General features: G+C 55.6%; 1 protein-coding gene across 1 annotated transcript in view; it reads right to left on the bottom strand.

Moving 5' to 3' along the window:
- GLI2 (GLI family zinc finger 2) overlaps nt 1-25969 on the bottom strand; it is a 252518-nt gene that overhangs the window by 16571 nt on the left and 209978 nt on the right. The window contains exons 4-9 of the mRNA XM_056110240.1: nt 21515-21717; nt 18924-19109; nt 8201-8402; nt 6429-6639; nt 4701-4823; nt 1005-1139 (exon numbers count right to left, since the gene is read on the bottom strand). Coding sequence (XP_055966215.1) covers nt 1005-1139; nt 4701-4823; nt 6429-6639; nt 8201-8402; nt 18924-19109; nt 21515-21717 — 1060 coding nt within the window. The remainder of the gene's footprint in view (nt 1-1004; nt 1140-4700; nt 4824-6428; nt 6640-8200; nt 8403-18923; nt 19110-21514; nt 21718-25969) is intronic.

The following is a 25969-nucleotide window of genomic DNA, read 5'->3' as shown; positions in this document are numbered from 1 at the left end:
GCGTCCCTGTGAATGGCCTCCCACATGGAACGACCAACGCCTTTCTTCATGGGAGTGGTTGCTTTCAGGTTTAAAAGTCAAGCTTGTGATTATCTTGTGGGTGCTGGTTGGTTTAGCTAGTCTGTTTCTTCTCTTTGCATCAGCTATGAGAAAACTTGAAAAGAGAAAAAAATTTTTTTCGTCTATGGATTCCAGCTCAGGGCATTTGGTTTGAAATACCAACTTTATTCCTGTGTTAGCTCATTATTCTTTTTCCCACCAGTTTTCTGGTTTACCTTGTCATCTTTATTATTTATTGATTGATTGTGATTTTATACTTATATTTTTTCACTTTTTTCAACTTCATTTTATAAATCTTTTTTTTTTAATTTAATTTTTTTTTGGTAATGGATTCCCACGAGGTGCAGTTACAGACTTAAAAACTTTTGTGGTTACATTTCAGTCATACAATGCTCAGTACCCACCCCTCCACCAGTGCCCATTCTCCAACACCAGTGATCCCAGTGCGCCTCCCCCTCCCGCTCACCCGCCCACCTCATCCCCCCACCCTGCCCCACTTCTGTGACAGGGCATTCCCTTTTGCTCTCTCTCTCATTTTGGGTGTTGTGGTTTACAACAGAGGTACTGAGTGGCCACTGTGTTCAGTCTATAGTCTACTTTCAGAATGCATCTCCCATCCTGAGCAGGCCCGGCAAGCACCCTTTACTTGGTGGTCCCTTATCTATCTGAACTGTCTTTTCCCCCAGTGTGTGAGGCCAGCTTTCAAGCCGTGGAGCAATCCTCTTGGTGCTTAGCTCTACTTTTCTTGGGTGTTAAGTTTCCCATTCTGTTACTTTATATTAGTCTTCTTTAAACACTGGTACGACGGATGTGTTTCTATGGCTCCTTCTGGGTAGAGCCACACATAGGAACACACCTCTCTGGAGCCGCCTCTCCCTGCCTCTCCCTCCCAACACCGAATGTAGCTGGCATCAGACCCTGCGGGGCCCGTCCTGGAGACTCACGTGCACCAGCTGCTCCTGGGTGTCGTACTCCTTGGTGCAGTCCTCCCAGTGGCAGTTGGTCTCATAGATGACCACCTCAGCCTCCTGCTTACAGTCATCCCTGTCCAGGTCTTCCTTAAGGTCAGCCAGCTGCTCCTGGGGTAGGGGTGGGGGGAGAGGGGCAGAGTACACCCACTTGAGTCAGGAGCTGTCACCTGGTCTGGGGAAGTGCAGTTGGGAGCTCCCAGCAATCTGTGCCAAGGACAGTAGTGGACACTGGAGGGGCGACACTTAGCTCTCACCCACAGCCATGGTGGCTCCAACCTCCTTCCTAAGGACAGCGGCTTTTTTTTTCCCTTTTTGGGTCACACCCAGAGATGCACAGGGGTTACTCCTGGCTCATGCACTCAGGAATTATTACTGGCAGTGCTCGGGGACCAAATCTAATGTTGGGAATCAAACTCGGGTCAGCTCATGCAAGCCCTACCTGCTGTACTATTGCTCCAGCCCCAGCCAGCGGCTTGTTACCCACCAGATGTCCCATCACATCTTGGGTCAACTGATACAGCCAGTGATGTATGCTCATTGGCTTGGCTTCTATGCAGGGGGCGTTGAGTGGCTCTGGGGACTTGGGTTAGGCAAAAACTGTGCCTGGGGTATGCCCTAACCCGGAGACTAGAAAAACAAACCAGCACACACCTGGCCTGGCCCTTCAGAACACCCCCCTCTGCCATCCCCTCCCCCACCCCAAACTGTTCTGTGCTCAGTAGATAAGGGGCACCCACAGGTGCCCTGCTGTAGCCTGCCCCGTCCCTGACATGGGCGAGGTATCTGCAGCCTAGTGACAGAGCTGGGAAAGTCAAGGTTCAGGGAGACTCCACCTCACGGCCTTGGGCTCCCCAACATGTGCAGTGAGGATACGGCACTCTGGATCTGGATGAAACCTCAGTGATGCCAGGGTCTCCGGCGTATCTATTTCAAGGTGGCGACCAAAGGGTCTGAGATGAGTTTCCTCTGAATCACCAGGTGGTAAGGTCACTTTTGGGGATGACAAACCTACTCCCCACCCAGGAGGATACTGAATGTGAATGCCAACAGAGATGGCAGGGGCAGGTCTGGGGGGGGGGGGGCAGGCAGGCTGAGAGGGGCTGGGGGGAAGGGAGAGGCACAAATGCACCAGGGTCAGAGGCAGGTCCGAGGAAGGACCACACAGAGGGTGTCAGGAGTTCCCCAATATTCCACAGACTGGCTGGATAGGCTTGGAGCAAAGCCAAGCAAAGAGGCAGATGTTAGACAAACCCTTTCTTTCTTTCTTTCTTTCTTTCTTTCTTTCTTTCTCTCTTTCTTTCTTTCTTTCGGGGGGGGGGGGGCGTCACACTCTGCAATGCTCAGGGGTTACTCCTGGCTCATGCACTCAGGAATTACTCCCAACATTGCTCAGGGGACCATATGGGATGCTGGGAATCGAACCCAGGTCGGTTGCATGCAAGGCAAATGCCTTACCTGCTGTGCTATCACTCTAGTCTGACAAACCCTTTCTGTCTCCAGGTATCTACCCATGGCTAGTATGTTCCACCCTGCAATAAAACCCCTGGGAGAACGCGGATAGTTCAGACTAAGGGCTACCACCTCCCAGCACCCCACCAGCCCCAACCAAGGCTCCCATGTTAGCTTCATGTCCAATATAGAGTCCATCATGCATGTGGAAAACGACCATAGTCTCCCACTGGAGCTCCAAGCCTCCAGTCAAGAGAGCCTCCTGGTCATTTCTCAGAGAAACGTTCACTGAGCATGAGTGCTCTGCAGTAAGTCAGAGGCACTTGCATGGCAAGGCCCCGGAGAATGCTGGGGACTCATTACAAGGGAGAAGCAGAATGTCTGGGACCTAAATCTTTAGCCCTGGGGGGCAGATCTGTGCAGGCTGGTCCTCCAAAACCCATTTCTCTGCTTTCAGAAAAGCTGGAAACAGACTTCTGGTGCTCTCAGCTGCCTGCCTGACTTATTTCAAAGGCAATTTGAAGCAGCTGCCAGAGGCTGGCACAGGGGTGGGCCTGGGCTGGGCATCCTACTGGTCCACGATCTGGGGTGTTTAGGCAGAGTGGGGTCGAGGGTGGGGCTTCATTATGTTCAGGCAAAGCAAAGCCCTTCACCTGGAAAGTGAGTCAGGTCACTGAATCAGGACGCCCAGTGACAGCGTGACAACCTCCTGGTGACAAATGGTCCTTCCACTCATTCCAAGGAGAAGTCAAGCTAGGAAGGGAGGAAGGCCTGGGGCAGCCCCTGCCCTCCCCCAACAGCCCCACCCTCCACAACTGCAGGTGGAGGAGATGGGCTGGGGACACCTCCCACCTGTCCTTGTCATAGCTCTGACATGCGTCTCCCCTGGATCCAGGCCATCCTCATTAATTTCCACTGCCCCCCAGGATGGCCAGCCTTGTGGAAACCATGTATCATGCGAAGAAGGATTTGTCACCGGGCCCTCTGTTTTCCTGACAACAACAGGACCCAGTATTTCATAAAAATGAAGTGCCCGGAGCCTGCCCCGTGGCTTACAGTTTTGATAAAGCACAGCCGGCAGAGGGAGGGGAAAGAGGAGGAAGCCCGGAGCATCCTGATGTCAGAGCTGGTGATTCTGTATTATGGATGAGCTCGGGTTAGCGCGAGAGACTTGGGGATGGAGCCTGGCAGCTGTGCTCACGTGGTGCCTTCCCACTCAGCCTCAGCAACCCGAGGGACTCCCTGCATGCCTGCTGGCCCCCAGTGAGATGTGGCGCTGCAGATATCCAAAGGGCTCTCTCTCTCTCTCTCATTCGCTCTCACTCCTACCATGAACCGTCTTCTCTGTTTCCCATGAGTGGGAAGTCACCAGAAAACAGAACTTCACAGCTCCTGTGCAAAGCCTGGTGATGTGGAGCCCAAATTGGCACTTTGCCCCAAAGTGCTCCTTACCAAAGTGCAGCCCTGGGGCAGAGGCAGCGAGTGGGAGTGAGCTGGACCTGAGGACACTGAGGTGAAGGGGAGTCTGCCCACCCAGGAGGATCAGGAGAGGTTGACTTGGTGGTGACAGGTAAGAGGGGTGTGGAGGGTGTGGAGCTGGGACTAGGGCCATTCAGGGGTGTAAATGAGTATGCTAAAGTGTGTGCCTCCTGAGGGGGCAAGACGACAACAGCCCCTACACTCCTTCATTCACTCCTTTGTTGTTTTTTTTTTTTGGGAGGCAGAGCCAGCAATGCTCAGGGGTTGCTTCTGGTTGCACACTCAGAAATGGCTCCTGGTGGTGCTTCGGGAACCTGTGGGATGCTGGGAATCGAACCTGGCTCAGCAACGTGTAAGGCAAACACCCTACATCCTACATTATCACTCCAGAGGCCACTCATTCAACCAATTTTTTTTTTGCTTTTTGGGTCACACCTGGTGATGCTCAGGGGTTACTCCTGATTTTGCACTCAGGAATTACTCCTGGAGATGCTTGGGGGACATTATAGGATGCTGGGAACAAACCCAGGTCGGCCACGTGCAAGGCAAATGCCCTACTCGCTGTGCTATCACTCCAGCCCCTCAACCACTTCTTGACTCTGCATCTGTCTGATGAGCACATGTATGCTTATGGCCTTGTCCATTCAGCAGCACTCCACTATGCCCTTCTCCAGCCAGGTCACGGCCCCACCTCAGGAAAGCCAGACGAACTGTCGGTGGTGAGGACCAGCTGGCGCTTACCTGCGTCAGAGTCAGCGGGGAAGTTGGCCGCAGGCTGTCCACTTCAGTCTTGACCTTACTGCGCTTGTGTATGACGATGGGGTTGACCGTGCTGCTCACCGCTGACTCGCTGCTCTGCTTGCTCTGGGCAGAGGAAGGGGTGGGGAAGGAATGAGTCCAGGGAGCTGGTGACAGGCAGCAGAGTGGGGACACCTCAGAGTGTCTGGGCTCTAAGCCCCGGAATCTTCCCTGCATGGAGCATCTGGGCCAGGCTCCTGCTGGAAGATTCAGGAGCCGAGGGCCCCCAGCTTGTCCCTTTGTCCAGGGGCTACCATGTGGACAGCCCCAACAGTCTATCCCTGCTAGTACCACCCACCTCCACCTCTTTAGGACCTACTGGGCACCCCAGCTCCTGTCCCGACAGCTTGGGCCTCTCAGGCCCTCAGAGTGTGGGCACCGCTGGGTTTGGGCCATGGCCTCAGTTCATGTCTGAGAAGGGGGGTCCTAAGTGGTAACATGGAGCCTTGAGGGGCAGAGGGTCCTCCCAGAATGCCTTTCTCCCAGTATATGGTCACAACTGGTTAGGGCAGCTGCTTCATGCCAAGGGTCGTCACTGGGGGCGGGAGAGATGCTCAGTGGGCTGAGCACATGCCCTGTGTGTAGGGAAGCCCAGATTCAGTGTCCATCACCACCTGGTCCCTTGAGCATTGCTGCAAGTGATCCCTAAGCACAGAGCTAGGAGTAGCCCAGGAGCACTACCGGGCTTGGTCCCCTGCAAAGAATAATCTTCGTGATTATAACCATCGTGATCCCTTTTTGGGGTCTCCTGGGCTCTTGCACTGGCCCCACCATGGCAGTAGATCCTAAAAGATAGAGGAGCTAGAGGCTGGCTCCTGCCTTGTATGTGGTCCACCTGGGTTCAAGCCCTGGTACCCACCATGGTCCTCCGAGTTCCATCAGGAGCGACCCTTGAGTGCAGAAGCTAGGAGTAAGTTCTGAGCACTGCTGGGCATGGCCTCCAAACTAAAGAACTACAAAACACATAAAAGAGAAGAGCTAAAGAGACTTGCTGCTCCATGAAAGCCAGTCAGGCCCGTAACCAGGCGTGACGCAAAGCCTCTGTGCCCTTTCCATGGTCCACAGTCTCTGTGAGGATTTACCCACCTGCAAAACAGGATTTCATTCATTCCCCAAGCACTAACACTGCTGTATGTCAGTGCTAGGTGAGCCACCTCACTGTATGTGATTTGGAGCCATCTAGCTGTGCTCAGGACTCACTCCTGGCTCTGCACACAGGGATCACTTATATCTGTGCTTGGGGGACCATATGTGGTGCTGGGGAGGGAACTGGGGTCAGACATATATAAGGTGAGTGCCTTAACCCCATGCTAAATCTCCAGTCCTGCACCATATCATTATTTATAAGCACTCTGCCAATGCTGAGTGCTACATGGAGATGCCCATACTGTGTGGGATGCCCAAACCATGCCAGGATGCAGGTTTCCTACCTATCTCTCATGTTGGCTGGACAGGAGCCTGCAGAAAGGAGGTGAGGTGCTTGCCCACGAGGAGTGAGGGGCCAGAGAGGCCTCTCGCCCCAGGCTCGTTCTGTCCAGCATGTGGTCACTGCAGGGAGGGGTCACCCCAACCACGTATCTTTGGTTCCCAGCACTAGAGGAAGGTGACCAGTCCTCCTGGGCTCTAGATGAGGACCCGGTTGCCCAGCCCCTGCTCCTGACTCCCACTGACCTGGCTGGCGTCACCCAGACAGTTGGTGCTGCTGAGTTGGGTGGGCGTGGTGTTGATGGGGGCCAGGGCCATGGGCTGCTGGGCCAGGAACGTGGGCGAGGGCTGGATCAGCGGCGGGGTGTGTCCAAAGGCGGACCCCAGGCTTCTCTGCTGGCTCAGGATCTGCTGGTAGGCCACTGGGTTGATGGGGTGGGGGAAGGTGAAGGCTGGACTGTGAAGAAGAGCAGACAAGGGCACAGGTTGTGGGGCAGAGAAGGTGGACGCGCTATTAGGTGGACACTTCCCATGCAGAATTGGTCCTTCCACAGCTCAGGATAGGCACGTGGCCCTGGCCGACACTATGACTCTCTTTCACTTGCTCTCCTCCCCATTGCCCGCTGCCCCTGATGCGACCTTTGCCTCTGGCCAGGCCCCTCTGCAGCCCCCTCCATCTAGCCCCCACTTCCCTGATGCCTGACATTCACCCCCGACATCAGTGCTCCCTGGTGACAGGACCCTTCATGCACCCCTTACTGTGGGTTCCAGGGCACCCCGTCTAGGAGGGGCACCCAGACAGAGCCTGGCAGCTCAGGCCGTCCTCACTCTCCATCAACGTCTGAGCTCTAGAGAGTCTTTGTGTGGGGCTGCAGCGATAGTACACAGTGGATAGGGCATTTGCCTCGCACGCAGCAAGGCAAGGTTCGATTCCCAGCATCCCATATGGTCCCCTGAGCACCACCAGGTGTAATTCCTGAGTGCAAATTCAGAAGTAACCCCTATGCATCGCCGGGAGTGACTCAAAAAGAAAAAAATTAGTCTTTGTGAATGAGCCACTGTGCTTTGCTCCAGGACACTGAGGGCTCCGTGGGCGTCGCGGAGGGGAATCCCTCCCCATGCCATCTCCTCCGCGGTCTCTCCGGGAGCACCTGGCAGGCAGCAGCAGGGAGGGGGCAGACCGTTACTCTGCACACGAGCTCCAGTAACCCACGGCAGGTGCTGTACCAGGAGAAAAGTCACTCTCCCGCCTATACTCACAGTCTTAGGTCAAGCTCCCAGGCCCAAGCAAGTGTCCAGGAGGCCTCAGCCCTGCCTGACATTCTGGCCGTGGCTTCCTGGAGCCCAGCCTGTCTCACACTCCTGACCGTCAGGAGGAGCAGTAGCAGTAACAGACGCTGACTGTCCTCTATGGCTCCCTCTTGGGGTCATCTGCTGGACAGTTAAAGAGATCTCACCCTTGCTACACGTGTCCTTCTGCGTTCTGTCCTGGGTGGGGGGAGCCCTCCTGACATCTTACCCGCCTCACCCTGCTCAGAAGGAGCAGGGGAAGGAATGAGTCTCAGCCAAGTGGCTGGGATGGCATCCTTGAACCACAGTCCAGGGCTCCAGGGAGCAGGCAAGAACAACTGGTGCCCAGGAGTCTTGGGTGTGTCATGCTGCGGCCACAGTACAGGGCTGTGAGGGACATGTCTGACCTGAGTCAGTGTCACAACTCCTGTGTGTCATCACAGTCCTCAGGTCTGTTGATGGCCAAGCCAAAAGGCTAGAGAAGTCACCTTTTCCTGAATGATGGACTCACTCACTGTCAGTGTCACCGTTCACACCAGAATCTAAGCAAGGTTGAAGCAGTAAGAGTTGGCCACACTCTCCGATGTCAGCTCACTTGGCCGGCAAGGGCCTGGAAGTCCGGAGACACTTCTACACACATCGATCCACACATGCCATCAGCCCCGTCTCTCTACCTCAGCTGCACCCTGGGTTCCAGGTCCTGAGCCTCTGCAGTTGGGCTCACTCACCTGAGGGCGCCTGCTGACAGGTGTCCATAGGAGCCGCTGGCCGCTGAGCTGCTGCGGGAGTTGTTGATATAGGCTACCAGTGAGTTGGGCGAGGTCCGGATCATGCGCTGCAGGTCCAGGCTGGCATCCGAGAGCGGAGAGATGGACAGAGCCCGCTTGCGACTCAGGCGTGGTGTCACCCGTGGGCTGGAGAACCGGGACACTGTCGGGACAAGGAGGGTGGGTCAGCATCACACGTTTCTCGAGGGGGAGGAGGCAGGAGAACTGGCATGTGGTGGACAGGTAGTGCTCGGGAGGGTGGTGGGTGGACCTGATGAGAATGCATGATGGGCTCTGGGCCACGAGATGTAGCCTCTTTTGGTCCTGGTTTGCACATCCATAAAATGGGAACGGGCCACACGTGGCAGGGTGAGCCCACACAAAAAGCCAAGGGCTGTGGTTTATGGAACTCTGAAGGCATGCCAGTGTCCACATCATTGGGTCCGCAGAGACCAGAGATAGAATCATCAAGTACACTGCAGCAAAGTACATGACTCGGGACCTATCACGATACACACTGTCCTGAGTAGCCGGCAACCACAGTTCCTCTGGCCCTGCCACACCCACCCAAGGACAACTGGTACCCAGCTTTGAATGCCCAGGTGAGTGTTGCGGAGTCACGAGGTGGAATGACAAATGCTCATCCTCACCAGGCTTCCCTGGCTCAGGAGCAAGGCTCTGTGACCTGCCTTGTCCAGGACAGGCGTGAGGCAGCCCGTCTTTTTTCAGTTGCTGTGGGTGCTGCTGGGTGGCTCATGCATGCGGAGAAGAGCGGAAGCAGTGGAGTCTTGCAAGGTCATGGCTGCAACTGCAGCTGGGATGGCCTGAACTGCCCCTGTGAAAGGGCTCTGTCCAAGCAGAGGCCCAGGTGGCTGGCCCCAGACTCCTAGCATCTGCCCTCCCTCCCTAACTCCCTCCCTCCCTTCTTCCATCCTCCTTCCTTCTTCCATCCCTCCTTCCTTCCTTCCTTCCTTATCTCCTTCCTTCTTTCCTCCCTATCTCCCTCCTTCCTTCCTCCCTATCTCCATCCTTCCCTCCTTCCTTCCCTCCCTCCCTCCCTCCCTCCCTCCCTCCCTCCTTCCTTCCTTCCTTCCTTCCTTCCTTCCTTCCTTCCTTCCTTCCTTTCCTCCCTCCCTCTCTCCCTCCCTTCCATTACTCCCTCCCTCTCTCCTTCTATGGGCGCTGCCTGTTAAGGATGGTGTGTATTGTGCTGTACCCCTGACTCCTTCTCCAGTATCCCTCTGGGCTATGGTGTATGAGTGTGTGTGTGTGTGTGTGTGTGTGTGTGTGTGTGTGTGTGTGTGTGTGTGTGTGTGTCCATCCTGAGCAACTCTGATGGCCGCTCAACACTCCCTTTGCTACCGAACCTTGCTTCTGGGCACTCTCTTGCCTTCCTTCCTCAGGCACCTTAAACCAGCCCAGAGCCCACAGGTTGCCTCCTTTGGGCAGGCGGCTTGCTCTCCTGGCCATAAGTACAAGTGTCTGAGGTGATTTCTTCAGTTGCATGGAGTTGGGTGGTGGCCCATGAAATCTCTACAACTCCGTCGACAGGATGCTCAGGAGGTGAATATCCACAGTTTTACATTCTGGGCTCCTCCGAGGGGACCCTACTTACACCTTCCTTGGTTCTTGGTGCCCGGAGCTCTGTTTACTATGGGGCTACCAGGAGTGTCTCGTGGTTCAGACTGGAGATGGGGTGGCCTCAGAGTCCTACCGGAGGAGGTTCTGGGGATTCTGCTTCTCTGTGTGGAGGGGCAAGGCCAGTGGCTGGGACTGGGAGCTGCAGGTGCCTGCTGGGTAGGCCGAGCTGAGGTGCATGACTTTGGGGCACGTCCAGGGGACCCAGACTCTTCAAGAGGGTGTCAGGCAGAGATAGCCTGTGCGCCACAGAGCACCTGGCAGTTAGAACGTTCATATGACCCGTCGGTTGCAAACAGAATAGGGGGGTGGGGGTGGGGGATGGACCTACCGCCTCTCAGGGTCATGAGCCAGACAGTCTAGAGAGGGTGGCCGGCCACACAGCCAAGGAATATGCTCTGAAACACACACACACACACACACACACACACACACACACACACGCGCGCGCGCACGCACGCACGCACACGCACACACACGCATCCCCACGTGCTGGGGCGCCTGCCAAGCTTCTGGGTGTTCACCTGGTTCACTCCCTGTCAATCCTCACTTGAAAGCTGGACTCGGCGGAAGATGCCGGAGCGCATCTTCCATGACACCTATTACTTAGGGGCCGAGCAGCAAATGGGGAGACGCCCGGGAGGCGGGGATGATCAAATACTGTCTGTGGGAAGCAGTACATGTCTGCGATGCGCTGCTTTAGAAAGGACTTGCTGTGAACATTTGGATCCCCACCCTCTCGGGCGCCCCTAACAAGAGGAAACAGGCCAAATCTGACAGTGATATTCATCTCTGTTATCCCCACCCCTCGAGGGAAATATGTTTATTAATGTGCCTCTTCCCTTGATAAATTACTAAATAGAAAGAAGAGCCTGCACTCGTTTCCCGTGGTTTCTCCTGTGATTTATGACCGGGGCCCCGCGCAGTCGCTGTGTCTGCTCATCTGTGGACGTGCGGGGCTGGTGTCCGTCAGCTGCCAGGTGAGCAGCCGGCTCTCCCTGGGCGGGGACCCGGGGATGCCCGTGCCATGCGGCCCTGGCATCTGGACCCAGTGCAGCCACTCGTCTCTTCAATCCTGCGTCTGCTCGCTCACTCCTGTACCATGGGACAGCAGGCCAGGTGTGGACCGGCCATCGTGGGCACGGTCAGCAAGGATCTGCCCTCCTGCTGCTCACTGTCCAGAGGCCATGACCATGGTGCCCGAGCCCCAGGCAGGATCACTAGGTCCCACCTCAGGGATACACCTCTGGATGCCGGACACCTCAGGGGGACTGTGGCTCTCCCAAGGGCAACTGGTAGATATGCCCAGGACCCCACCCTGATTCCTAGATCTGATCTGTGTGACTCTGGCAAATGACTGAATGGCTCTGAACCAGTTCCTCCTGGGGACAGTGGGGAGGGCTAGTGACCCACAGTGGATCATCAGGTGCTCTGGGAGGGCGTCCTGCCGAGTGAGCCTGCAGTTCCTTAAGGTCCCAAGGGCCCAGGAACCTGGGAGAAAGGTGACTGGGGCAGTGGGACCAGCCAGGCATGGCTGTGTGCTGGGAGCACAGTCCTCAGCATGATGCCAAGGCCAGCCTTCCTGGGCAGGGCAGAGGGGCACGGAGGAGCATTTACTGGCTGGGTAGCAGTCCCACACAGCTGGGGACTCCTTGCTCATATCTTTCCTGGTCCTGTGGACATGCTTAGAAGCAGGGGTGTGGATGGGGTCTCATTTATGCCAAAGGCCATAGGATATTTATTGCATTAGTCGTTAGCCTTGTCTACAAGGGAAAGGCAGACGGGCCGAGGGCAGCCCTAACCTGACCCAGGGACATACCCCATGATTTTTTTAGCTGGGTCCATGGCCAGCTGTTTCCAATTATGGCTTTAAAAAGAATTCAGTTCACTGGGGCTGGAAAGATAGTACAGTGGATAGAGCATTTGCCTCACATGTGGCTAACCTGGGTTCAATCCCCGGCACCCCATATGGTCCCCTAGTCCCACCAGGAGTGATCCCTGAGCACAGAGCCAGGAGTAAGCTCTAAGCACTGCTTAGTATGGCTTTCCCAAAGAGGGTGGGATGGGAGGGGGGAATAGAATCCAGCTCATGTGACCTCCCCCTTATCTGTCTTACAGGGATGAGTAGCAAAGGCTGAGGCTTTGGGGGGAGCAAAGGTTTAGAATGGAAGGTTCCTTTTCAAGTTCTGCTTAGGGAGAGGGCTCCAGGTTTTTCCTGGGAGGGGGTTTTTCTAACGTCAGGCACTTGGGGTGTCTGTGCGGGTGCCCCAGATGATTCATCAGCCCTTGAGCATGTGCTGGCCCCCAGCACCTCTGGGCTTCCAGACCCTCCTGTGCCTCAGTCTCCCCTCCTCTCTGCAGGCAGTAAGTGTGCCTGGCTCAGGCCCGTGGCAGCCCCTCCACCCGCCCTGCCTGCCTCTCTGTGGTGTGATCAATGTAATTGGTTTCTGAAAACCCCCCTGGACCCGCAGGCAGCATAAAGAACGGGCGTCAGAACGGAAGTGACACCCGAGTCAAATTAGTGTCAATATGACAATAAAATATACAGCTCGGAGGAAATATGAGCTGTAAACAGACAACATTTCAATCGGAAACATTTCAATCTTCCCAATGCGGTGGGAGTGGGAGGGGGCTGGCGGCTGCTGTCTTCCTGCTGGTAAATCACCGATATTCGACAGCGTAACGGGAGAAAATCCCATTTTAGGGCCCCCGTGACAAGCGGTGAATTCCCTGGTCTCTGGAGAACGGCTTGGCAGAAGGATAACCTTGGATTTCCTGCTTGGGTATCTATTACCTCCTAAGGAAGCATCACTTCTCCCTCTTCCTGCCATCACTCAGTCTCCTTGAAGAGGCAATGGGCCTCCAGGGACCACCTCGGCTCTGGCAAGCAACACTCGGGGCTGCCCCGGAAGGCCCTGTGTCCTGTGCTTGGGACCTCGAGCCCGGCAGGACTCAATGCTGGGTGAGCCCCATGGGAGACCTCTGGCTTCTGGCTCTCCTCTACCATCACTGTTTTCCCATGGGGTATGGGTATACACCTCCTAAAGGAGACTAGGCTCGACTGAGACAAAGACGGGATGGACTGCCGAGCTGACCAGCGCTTCCACAACAGGGGCAACACTTACGTTCCATTACCTCTTTCCCTTTCAACATATATCCATTGGGTGGTGGTGGTGGTGGTGGAGGGTTAGGATCATCCTTTGTGGTGCTCAGGGTTTACTCTTGGACCTGTGCTGAGGGATCACTCCTAGAGGTTCCTGAGGGACCATAGGCAGGGGAATGAACCAGTGCTGGCCAGTGCTTTATCAACCAAGTGTGCCATCGTTCTGGTTCAACCTACATCCATTTATGATCTCAAAGGGGTTTAACGAGAGTTACGACCTTGTTAATCAAAGATGAACTACACTTTCTGCTTTTTTTTTTTTTTTTGGTTTTTGTAGGAGCCTAGCAGTGCAGGGGTGGGGGTGGGGTGGCTAGAATGTGTGGCCTGATGACTGGGGTGCCAGGGCTTGTGGCATTCTCCGCCTCCATCAAGCTAGACACATGTTCTGCCTCTTGAGGCCCCTCCCCAGCCTAATGGCTTGGTGTCTCCATTTAAACACTGTGGCAACTTGCAAGGTTGATTCATAGCAAGAGAGAGTCAGGACAGAGTCAGACCCACCAGGTTTGTCACTGATTCCTTTGATGGGATGAGGTGTGTGTGTGTGCATGTATGTGTGTGTGTGTGTTGGTGGTGGTGTGTGGGGGATCCGTGAGCCACATACTTAACCCCTAGAGGCAATACTATGCTTTGCTATGACTGGAGAGATAGTACAGTGGGTGAGGAACTTGCACTGCATATGGCCGAGCCAGGTTCAATCCCTCATCACCATATATGGCTGCCTGAGCACTGCCCAGAGTAATCCCTGAGCACCATTCGGTGTGGTTCCCAAACCAATATAAATATAGTCCAAGTGAATGATGGTGCCGAGACTACTCAACCAAGAAGGGAAAAATGGTGTTGTGGGGGCCTGTCTTCCTAGACAACCCAGGTGCAACTCAACCTGTAAAGCCTCTGGTAAAAGTTCTCTCCCACAGTTCTGCCTCCTCTGTGGGAGCAGGACGGTGCTGATACAGGAGTGAGGAGGGCACCCGAGGACTGGCCTCCCTTGTCCGGCCAAGGAGCTTACTTAGTGGCAGTCAACTAGGGTGTGAGCACCAAGTGGGCAGGATACGGCTGTGTCCTGAGCAGAAAGAACTGGGCCTGGCGCATAGTAGGTGCTTACTAAACATGCACAGAACACAGGAGAGCAAGAGAGGACCAGAGAAGGTTGCAAATCCCAAATGTTGCAGGCACTCGGAAGCTCTGTGCAGCTTCTGTGTGAGGGTCATCGTTACTCGTGCTCCCTCCCTTGAACATGACTCTGCATGTTCAGTAAGCAGCTACTATGTGCCAGGCCCAGTTCTCTGTTCAGAATACAGCCACATCCTGCCCACATAGGCCCTCAGACACTGAGAGGGGCCCCTGGGGTAAGAATACTGGTGGGAAGAGGGATTCACACCTTGGCTGGGTGTTCTGGACCTCCAAGAGGGGGTGGTTCTAACCCTCGACTAAAGTGGACATTGATGGGTCCAAGGAGGGTGGGGACCAGGGGTAGCCTGGAAGCAGGCTAGGCTACGGAATCTGTTAAAGAGACGGGAAAGCAGCCCGTGCACAGGTCTGCAGAGCGGAGCGGAAATGCCTAAAACATGAAAAGCAGAGACTGAGATCTGGATGGATGTGCTTTGCAGAAACCACAGCAGGATCAAGTCACAGCCAACACAGCGGGCTGTGCCCACGACTCCGATTTCCCGGGCATGGTTGCAGATTGGGTACAGTGCACAAGACATCTTGGGCTCCTGAATCCATCAGGTTCAGAAGCGCCCTCCCCCCGCCCCACTCCAGGAAGGAGACAGGCCTGCCCAGGTCCCCGGGCTTCCGTCTGCTTCCGTCTGCATGCCACGTCTGGGTAGGCGTGATGAGTTCATCAGCGGCAGCTGACCTGATCGGGCGCTCTCACGCCCACCTCTGAGCTCACCTCTTTGCTTTGCCCGTCTCAGCGCCCCCAGAAGCTGCCAAATGCCCAGCACCCCTGAGAACAAAGCTGCCTTGTTCCCAGCGCCCCCTTCCAGGCTGGCTGCAAGCTGACGGCTGCTTGCCCTGAGCAGTTTCTTTCCTAATGAGTTCGCATCTTTCTCTCCCAGGTTCCTTTGTGGCTGCCACTCACTTATGCGTCCCTCCGAGCAGGAGACTGGTGGCCATGCTCCTGCCCCCCGCCGAGCTTCCCGGAAGGAGCAGCCTGTTACAGGGAAACACTTCTGGCCGGCAGGTTAGATACATGCAGGAGCCTTCCAGGGGAACCAGCCAGATTTGGGAGGTACCCTGAGACCTGAACCCCAGGACGAGGCGTAGGATGGAGCCAGGTGGGCCTCAGGCATGGCGCTGCAGATAGCCAGAGCTCAGGGAGCTGTGCCTGGAGAGGCAGGGGTGGGGCTTCCTGTGCAAAGAGGAAGTAAGGAGGAGGCTGGAGGGGACGTCTGTTCCAGCCGAATCAACGTCTGGGTTTTATCCTGAAGGTGATGGAGCCACCGTCCCAACTGCAGAATGGCAGATGGGATATATATTATTAACGCAAGACAGCAGCGAAGCCAAGAGCCTGAGCTGAGAGGAAGGAAGGGAGTGTGTGTGTGTGTGTGTGTGTGTGTGTGTGTGGTGGTGGTCTTGGGCTTGGTGGGTCTTGGGGTGACAATGGTGGGGTAGGGGCAAGGACAGGCGTGCCTGCATGCGAGAGACAAAGCCCCACATGGAAGGACTGTAGCACTGTCCTCCCGTTGTTCGTCAATTTGATCGAGCAGGCACCAGTAACGCCTCCATTGTGAGACTTGTTACTGTTTTTGGCATATCACATATGCCACGGGGAGCCTGCCAGGCTCTGCCGTGCGGGCGGGATACTCTCGGCAGCTTGGCAGGCTCTCCAAGAGGGACGAAGGAGTCGAACCCGGTTCGGCTGTGTGCAAGGCAAATGCCTGCCTACCCGCTGTGCTATCCCTCCGCCCACATGAAAGGACAGACTGGAGAAGTGGGAGAGGGTCCTGGTGGACACAGGCAGGGGCCAGCTGTGACTGGGAAGCTCTGAGCCCAGCCCTTGCCCCGGTGCTTTCGCAGTGTGTCTGAGCTATGGGAAGCCAGCAGTTCTGTCTACACAGCGCCTCAACCCCACGACCCCAGCCAGGTGCTGGCTGACCTGGACGTGCCCCTACTCATCAAGGTCGAGGGGGAAGGCAGGTGCCCCCCTCTAGGGTGGTGGGGATGAGGTGCCTGTGGTGATGAGGCAGGGTGTGGAACCTGAGCCAGGCCAGGGTAAGCCGCTCAAGGTGGGGAACCCAGATCTGTTTTGAAGCACGCAGCGTCTGAAGGTGACGGAGGGGTGGAACATGGGGGAAGACGCCTGAAGGTGCAGAGGACAGGCGAGTCCGTGTCTGAGAGTTAGGGGGTCTTCTGTTATCAGGGCAGTATGCTGCTCTGCCCCTTAAAGACCTCCGTGGTCAAGGTTCCCATGCATCTGCCCATCATCCAGCTGGCCGGGACATTCCCTGGGAGGCGTGGGGAGAGCCCCAAGGGATGCCTGGCACTTAGAGGCTATTTCTGCTGGACACCTGAGATTGTCTCTGCTGCCTCTTCTCTTCCACTGGGGGTTAGTCGTGGTGGGGGTCTGGGACACCCCCAGAGGTACTCAGGCGCCGGCTCTATGTTTGGGGGTTGTTCTTGGCGATGCTCAGGGGCTGACTGGGATGGGCCCTGAGTGCCTGCACCCATACACCGTCTCTCTGCTTTTTATCACCTTTGATCAGTGCCACAGGTGGCAGTGCTAAGGCCTTCCAGGAATCCCTTTGGTGGTACTTGGTGCTGGGGGTGAGACTCAGGGCTTCACATGTGCCAGACATCAAACTACTGCTGCCCCAGGCCCTTTGCACTTGCTGTTTCCTCTTGCCAGAATGATCTTTTGGCTTCTTTCAGCCTGGCTCAATTCTCACTTCTTGGCTCCATTGCCATCTTCGTGGTAAGGATTTCTGCATCTCCACATTCTAGCTCACTGGGGTCCTGCAGCCCCCAAACCCTGTTCTGGCCTGGAGAAGTCCCAGCGTGTGCAAAGTCCTGTCTCCTGAGCCCCTCATGCCCCTGCTGCGGGAGTAGATGCGTTGTGTGTGTGTGTGTGTGTGTGTGTGTGTGTGTGTGTGTGTGTAGAGGGCTTGGGGCAGCAGTGTCCACCATGCCCAGTGTGCCCCATCCTGGACTAAACACGGCCCCAGGAGGGCTGGCCCAGGGGTCTGAGTGATGGCATTCCTGTGCCTGGCTCCCATGGTTGGGGTGGGGGGAGGGGCAGGCCCAGAGGACTGAGGCTAGTCCCAAGAGAACTGGTGCTGGGAGACAGGTAGCAATCTCCCCCAATTGAGGAAGAACATTAATTTAGGGGTATCATTAGGTCCCCCCCACGGGGAACAGGAAACACAGGGTGAGTGTGAGGTGAGCTGGGTGGAGAAGTGAGAGCTGGAGGTGTGGGGGAATGGAGGAAGAGTTGGGGGATCAAGCTACTACCATCAGCCTGCCTGGTTCATCTGGAGGGCTTCCTAGAGGAGGGGGTTCTGAAGCAGGCTGCAGGGAAGTGAGGGGCACAGAGGGGACTGGAAGGGCTGAAGGGGTCAAGGTCTACCCCCTTTATTCCCTCCCCCCCGCCACACTGCCTGCACTCACTCCCAACCAGTGGCAAATGGCACAGTCTAGGAGGAACCAGGGTTCCTGGGGGGCAGGTCCCCCTGGCTGTTGGGCACAGATCTGAGAGCCCCTGAGCTGTGCTGGGGTGGCCAGGGTGATTTCTGGCTTTGTAAGGACCTGGCAGCACCACATCCTTGGGCCTGATATTGAATCACTGGCTCAGTTGCTGGGAGGGCAACACTGCTTGAGAGACCCCCAAGAAAAGAGAGCAATAGGAATAACTCAGATCTCCTCACTCTCATGCCTGGCCCCTCCAGGGGCCCCACACCACTCAGAGTGTGAGCCCATCCCACCCAACCCTCCCACCATACTGGCCCATGGGCCACGTCTTTCTTTGGCGTCATACTGCTGCTACCCCAGGCCCTTTGCACTTGCTGTTTCCTCTTGCCAGAATGATACTTCAGCTTTTTTTTCAGCTTGGCTCACTTCTCACTTCTTCGCTCCACTGCCACCTTTGTGGTAAGGATTTCTGCACCTCCACATTCTAGCTCAGCATCCTGCTGCACCTGGGCTCTCAGCCCTAGTCTTGGCCTCATCCCTTGCACTGCATGCTAAATCCGAGGGCAGCTCAGATAGAGAAGGGAGCACCAAATAAAGGGTGTTGGGAGGATCCTCCCAGGATGGGAGAAGCATGCTGAAAGTAGACTACAGACCAAACATGATTGTCACCCATTGCCTCTTTTGCAAACCACAACACCCGATAAGAGAGAGAGAACGAAAGGGAATGCCCTGCCACAGAGGCAGGGTGGGATGGGGGGTGGGGGATGGGAGGAATACTGGGATCCGTGGTGGTGGAGGATGGGCACTGGTGGAGGGATGGGCATTTGATCATTGTATAGCTGAAACCCAAGCACAAAAATTTGTAAATCTACAACTGTACCTCATGGTGTTTCACTAATAAAAATTTTTTAAAAAAATATAAATGATGGCAAATGGGCACTGGTGGAGGGATGGGTACTTGATCATTGTATAACTGAAACCCAAGCACAAAAATTTATAAGTCTACAACTGTACCTCATGGTGTTTCACTAATAAAAAAAAAAAAAAAAGAAATCCCATGCATGCGCTTGGTGGCCTGTGAAGTGTGAAGTGTGAAACACTCCCAGCCTGTGGGAATGGAGTCAGAGGGAAGCGGGGGTGGCGGGATGGAGATGGCCCTGCCTCTGAGGGCCCGTCCTTCCGGAGGGACAGGAGCCCCCATCCCCACCCCCTGCCCACCCACCTCAGCCCAGGGGCCCCAGCCCCACCACTCACCATCCACTGGGTTGAGGTAGTCGTGGAGGTGGGGGGTGCCCGCAGCTCCGCCGCTCTGCATCAGCAGGTCCCCGTATGGCGCAGGATGGCTGGCCATGAGCGTCATCTGGTGGTAATAGTCCGAGGGGTTGGTGCCCGCAGCTGGGAGGCCGAACAGCCCTCTCTCCTTCAGATGCTCGTGGGCCACTGGGAGCACAGGAGGGAGAGAGGAAGAAGCATCAGAGTCTGGCGGGAAAGGCCAGAGACACCCACCTGGACACAGCAGAGGAGATGCTCTTCCCCGGGCGGGGGGTGGGGGGGGCGCTGCTGCCTCCCCCTGGACACTGGACACTGAACAGACCAGGCTGGTCATAAACAGCCTTTCCAGCCCCTGCAAGGTCCCTACGGGAGATCTGGCCCAAAGGCTCTGGGGCAGACTTCAAATGAGCAAGAACGTGCAGACAAGAAGCCAAAAAGGTTGGTCACTGCAGGGAGAGGACAATGCCCACCTGCCGCCACCTACCCGCCTGCTCCCTGTCCCACAGTCCAGTTCCAGAGCAACAGCTCCCCACACCCCAACCTGGCCCAGGCTCAGTGCACCGCAGGTAGGATGAGAGTTCAGGTGAGCCTCCGGGGCCCAGGAGCGCTGGCCTGTTGGAGAAGAGTGTGATTCCTTCTACAGGCGTGCCACACGCATCTCGGAGCTGGCTCCCTTTCCCATCCGCGGAACGTGGCGATGGGAGTGACTGGGAGGAAGCTGGGGCTGACCAGCTGGCAGAAGCAGCTGTCTCAGGGTGACATGCCAGGTCCAGTCACTTGGCACCAGAAGCCTGGGCCAGGGCCAGGGCAGCCTCAGAGGAACTGGTGCAGCCTGTGCAGGGTCCGGGCTGTGCAAATGAGCTAGGCCCCCCTCGGTGGGTGCCAAGCCCAGGCTCCCATCTGGTTGGGGCGGCCTGGGCTCAGGGGACGTGTTGGGAACCATGTCCTTGTTTACAAGGAAATCAGGCCTATGATCAGTGCTCACTGATTCAAAATCCTCCCGACAGGAAGTCCTGTCCCACCACTTAGTTCATCGGTGGCATGTGTGCCCCTCCTGTTTGCTATGCCGGTGGTGTCTCTGCATCGTGAGCTCACTCTTTCTTCTTCCTTATTCCCCAGCAGATCTCTCCCTTACTCCCTCCCTCTTTCTGTCTCTTTCTCTCTGTGTCTCTGTCTCTGTCTCTCTCTCTGCTCTGTCCTAGGCCCCCATAGAGTTTCCGCCTTCACTCTTCTCCACCAACCTCCTTAGCTTGTGTGTAAATTTCCTGGAAGTCTATGAGCATCACTTTGGTGTTGAAAGCTATTAAAAAGCAGCATCTTTTTCTCCTGTAGGTCTGGAGAGCAGAAGCTGGACACGGACATGTCATCATCAGGCCACGCTCTGTACAGAGGTTCTAGGGGAGAATCTCATTCTTGCTTCTTCCGGCTTCTGGTAGGGCAGGGCAATTCTGATTTCCTTGGCTTGCAGCACATCTCTGTGCGTCTTCTTGTCTTGTGTCTCTTAGAAAGACCCTTGGCTTTGGGTATGAAACCCATGCAGCAAATCCAGCACAATCATCACATTCCAGAATTCCCCCACCAGACAAGCTCCTTCTTTAAATGCAGTGACATCCACAGGTTTGGGAAACAGGATGCGTTTGAAGGGCTACCTTCCAGGCTCGCCCTTCTCAGGCCCCGGGGCTGATGTCCTTCACCTTGGTTAGTTTCCCTTAGCAAAGAGCAGGCCAGGCACAGCTCACATGGCCGGAAGGGGGAGCCCAGGGCTTCAGTGTGTCCTTCCGCATCCACTTGGAGGCCAAACTCCAGCCTGGCTGTGCCCCACTACCCCCTGTCCCTTAGCTCTAGGTCACAGCCAACAGCTGGGAGGCCCCTTGCCCCTGAGAGGATGGAGTGATAAGGTGGGCTGAGGCAACCTCACCCAGGGCAAGCGTGAGGTTCTGAGCTACATCACCAGGGCAGAGTTGACCCTCACCCCCAGGCTCTGAGCTCCCCGCAAGGTGCACTGTCTGTCCTGTCCTGTCCTCCTGTTCATCGATTTGCTCGAGCGGGCCCAGTAATGTCTCTATTGTGAGACTTGTTGTTACTGTGTTTGGCATATCGAATACGTCACGGGGAGCTTGCCAGGCTTTGCCGTGCGTGCAAAATACTTTCGGTAGCTTGCCAGGCTCTCTTGCCAGAGGGGCAGAGGAATTGAACCTGGCTCAGCCAGGCCAGCAGCTTGAAACACCCGTGCTATCACTCCAGCTGCAAGGTGCAAAAAAAAAAAAAAAGTCATTGTTTTTTGGTTTGGAAGGCCACATCTGGGGATGCTCGGGGCTTATTCCTGGCTCTGCTCAAAAATCAGTCCTGGCATGGTTAAGGAAATCCTATGTGCTGCTGTCAATCAAACCTGGGTTGTCTGTGTGCAGGGCAAGCACCCTCTGGCCTGTACAATGGCTCTGGCCCCACAGAAGCCGTTGTTGAACATGGTGCAAAGGCACATGAGCTGCTCACTGCCCAGGGACTGGGGAAGCAACAGTGTTAGTTAGCGCGTATCCCCCCCAACCCCCAACCTCCACCCAGGCCCTACTCACCTTCAGCAGGGCTGAGCCCCCTGGCCGCCGAGATGGTGGGGAGCGTGGGGCTGCTGTGCATGGCACGGAGGTAATGCTCCATGTGGGGGCTCACGTACGGGTGGTGGGCACTGAAGGGGGACTCCCCGGGGCCGGCAGGGTGTGGGGAAAGCCGGATCAATGAGATGTCGGAGATGACGGGGCTGCCGCTCAGGGCAGGAGGCCTGCAGAGACAAAGAGGAACATTCTAGAAGGTGTGACCGGCTGAAGAAGTACGTGGAGGTCACCCCTCCGAGAAACAACCTTTACTCCATTTTTGTTTTTGTTTTGGGGCCACACCTGGTGGTGTTCAGGGCTTGCGCTCAGGGGTCATTCCTGGTGGGCTTGGGGGACCGTATGGGATGCTGAGATAGAACCCAGTCTGGGTGCATGCCAAGGAAGCACCCAACCCACTGTCTCTGGTCTCTACTCTTTGTTTTACCAGTCAACAGCCCTGGACCTCTTTCATGGAGAGCAGAGGTAGCCAGAGTGATTTGGCCTGCCACCCCCTTTTCAAAAAAAATAGTTACTGGGCATCCTTCTGGAAATCTACTTCCTCCAAAGCTACTCCCAGACTCATCATCCTTCCAGTACCCTAAGGAAGGGGCAGCAATATCTTTTTTTTTTGAGGAAAAAAAATGCCACCCAGACTGAGTTCTCATCCAAGCAGGCTTTGAGCACAGCTGTCCACCGGCTGGCTGTGCAGTGACGGGATTCTCTCTGCCTGGGACCGGCTCTGCTAAACATGCCACAGAGGGCTGTGCTTATGGGCAGATTGTCATCCCTTCTCTGCCACATGGCAGCGCCAAATCAGTTCTGGTGTAAGGGAAACAATACCAGCATTGGACCCATATGTGCAGAAAACAGAAGAAGAAAATGCCAATTCCCAAATAAAGGGGCAGAGAGTGCCTGTTTCTAACTAAAACCGAGGAAAGGGTAACCAGTGAAGGCCCGAGAGTGGAGACTTGAGGCTTTAAGGGTCCAGTGCCAGATGCGAAGGGTTCAGTGACGAGCTAAGCTCTGGAGGACTGGCCTGGGTACAGGGGTGGGTTTGGGATGGAGGGGTCATTGCTATAATTTTGGAACAGCTAGGACCACCATCTCCCTTTTCCCTGCCTGCCAGTGGGCGTGGTCCTTCTGTGTGAGCTGGGCACCCTGGTCTGTCTGCAGAGGGGTTGGTCACCCACCTCAAACCAAGAAGGCACCTTTGCTGCTTCTTTGAGGTCTCTGAGCAGCTTCGGGGATGTTGTAGAGGTCATGTAAGCCCCAAACTCATACACTAAAGACACATCAGACCTTCATGATGAAGCCACATAGCCATGGGGAAGGATATGGACCAAGACATGCGTTTACATCTCTCAGAAAATAGGAGTTATCTGTGACTGGATGGAAGTGCTGAAATCAACCATCCCAGAGCACAACCCCTGCCTGGATCAGCTCTGACCCACTGAGTGAGCAGCTTAATGGGTCCAAGCCCCAGTTTCCTCATCCATAAAATGGGGCTAAGTGTTTATTTCATAGGGCTGCCATGAGGAAGAAAAGCCCCCCCCCCCCCCCAAAGGGTGTCTGAGTCACAGGCATGGCTCAGAAAATGCCAGTTTGATGCCAGGGAATCAGACTAGGAGAGTGAACCCAAAGTGTGCCTCAGGGATCCTTGCTCATTCTGTGACAGCGTGTGACAGATCTGGGAGGCACAGGCTGCTCCGCAGAGGGAAAAAGCTGCCCCCCAGCGGGTGTAGAACGGAGCTGAGTACCAATGATGCTCAACAGTGCGTGGGAAACACACCTGGACCCCAACAGGTGACAGCCAGATGTCTTCACATCTGGCTTTCCCAAATGCCCCAAACTTGGAGGTGGTTCCCCTTGGCTGAACAGACACATTCCGCATCCTTATTTTCGAGCTTTTGCAGATGTGATGGCAATGGCCGTGCAGACCCGGGGACGGGCCAGGCCACCTGCACGCTGCTGTGTGCTCCCATGCCAATGGCTGCCTTTGGTGCCTTCCTTCACCCTCTCACTTACTGCGCAAAGATCCTCTCTCCCCTGTAAGCTGCAGGAGCGTACCCCCTTGGGAGTGATGCTTCCCAGAGGCCCTTCTCCTGGCACAGGCTCTCGGCTGTGCCCACAGAGCTTCTGGCTTAAGGAGGGGGAGGTCTGAACCCCCATGCCTGCTCACCCCACACATTCCAGGTCTCTCATATCAGTGACGGGCTCAGCCCTGAGCCCAGCAAAGGAGGCTGTCAGGCGAAGTCACAGAGCCACGTCCCCAGGCCGTTCTCAGGCAGCCAGTCCCCCGAGAGAGAGGGCACTGGGCCAGGGCTGTCCTGTCAGAGGCAGGAGAATTTCAATCAGAATGATTTATTCTCTGAGGGAGGGGTGGTGATGGGTCCTGCTGGCCCTGGGCATGTCATGGCAGGGGGATACTCTCACTGTCCACGTAGGACAGGGGTTTTAGGAGAACAAGAATGGGCAGAAGGAGTCAGAAGGAGAGGGACAGACATGGAATGATCACACTTATGGGACTGGAGCTATATTACAGTGGGTAGGGCACCTGCCTTGCACGCACTCGACCCGGATCCCATCCCCACATGGTCCCCCGAGCAACTCTAGGAGTGATTCCTGAGCTCAGAGTTAGAAGCAAACCCTGAACATTGCTGGGTGTAGCCCCCGAACCAATATATAAATAAGAGAGAAGGGCTATATAAAAAATGACCGCACTCTTTTGCAGAAACACACACATACACAAACACACACGGTATAAGAATATACCCCAAAGACAGTAGAAGTGAGAGCTAAAAGGACGGGTCCATGGTAGGAAGACTGCCACAACTGGGTGGGGGAGCGCAGTTAGGATAGAGACGGGACCACTATGACAATGACAGTTGGAAATGTTCATTCTGAACAAGAACTGAGTGCTGAAAGGAGGTAAAGGGGTATACATGATATCTTTTCAGTAACAACAATGCAAACCACAGTGCCTAAAAGGGAAAAAGGAAAAAAGAGAGAAGAGAGGTGTCTGCCATAGAGGCAGGTGGGGGTGGGGGTGGGGGTGGGAGTGGCAGTGGGAGGGAAACTGGGACATTGGCGGGAAGAAACGTACACTGGTGAAAGGATGGGTATCGGAACATTGTATGACTGAAACCCAATCATGAACAACTTTGAAACTGTATCTCATGGTGATTCAATTAAAAATATTTTCTAGAAAACTGTAAGAAAAAATACAAATGGGCAGAGGGATTGCCCAGGGGACAGGGGGAGCTAGCACTGGTGGTAGGATTCCTGGGGAGAGATCTGAGGTGGAAGGTTCTGCAAGGCTGAAAGTGGTCCAGTGTAAAGCAGGGTGGTGAGCTGGCCTGGAGGGCAGATGAGATGCTTCCTGAGATGATCCCTTGGTCCTGCCCCAGCCATGAGGGCCTGATGGGTTCTGAGGGCCTGCAGGGTGGAACCGCCTGAGGGATCCCCATACTAAGGGGCAGCTGAGTCCCTCCTAGCAGGAGACTGGAGGGAAGGGGTGTCATTAGGGGCACAGCCAGGATCAGGTGGCCTCTGTCCATGACCCGTGCCTCCTCCAGGACTGGCCTTGGTGACACTGGGCAGGAAGCTCAGGAGTCACTGCACCATCCCAGGATCAGCCTGGGTCAACAGGGGCGGAATGCACTGGCCAGCATACCACAGGGCTGCCTCACGGGTGCACAGGGCAAGCCCTGGCTTGGCCGCCATGGAGCTCCGCTCCTAGGCTGGGAGCAAGTCCCTGCGGAGCTGGAGTTGAATGCAAGGATCTGCACAGGGGAACTGCATGCTTTCAGGTGAGGCTCGTGCCTGGAAATACGGGGGTGGGGGGAGTAGAACCCTGCTCCTGTGGGCTGCCTGTCCTTTCCCTCTCTTCCTTTCCCTTCTCCGTGACATGTCACTTGGGCTGTGAAGCTTCTGCTGACCTGGCCACCTGTAGCCAGGACAACAGATCCATCAGTCAATAAGGTCACAGATGATGGTCAAGACACCTCCTCCAGGAAGCTGCCTCAGATGTTTCCTCTGCACAGCACCCCTAGGCTGTGTCCTTAGCTGGCACCTCCTCCCACAGGACTGACTAACTGGGGGCCAGACAACACGGGGCAAGGAATGCAGTCCCTTCTTAAATCCCTTCCCACATGCCCATTTATCTGTTAAGAAAGGCGGGCCCATTCTTAAGGTGGAAGGCCCAGCTGCGTGAGCCAAGTTTTGGTGGATGGATGGGAAGGTTTGGGTTACATGCAAAAGTGCTCAGGAGTCACCCTGGCTCTATGCTCCGGGGTCACTCCGGGTGGGGTGCCAAGTTTGAACTGGGGCTGACTCCCATGCAATGCTAGCAGTGCTTTAATCCCAGTGTGAGCTCATTGTTATTCAAAAAGACGTTTGTTTGTTTGTTTGTTTGGGGGTCACATCCAGTGGTGATCAGGG

This window comes from Sorex fumeus, unplaced genomic scaffold (assembly GCF_029834395.1).
Source record: "Sorex fumeus unplaced genomic scaffold, SorFum_2.1 ptg000009l, whole genome shotgun sequence".
In the NCBI taxonomy this organism is placed as follows: domain Eukaryota; kingdom Metazoa; phylum Chordata; class Mammalia; order Eulipotyphla; family Soricidae; genus Sorex; species Sorex fumeus.
This window is presented reverse-complemented; position numbering and strand designations above follow the sequence as displayed.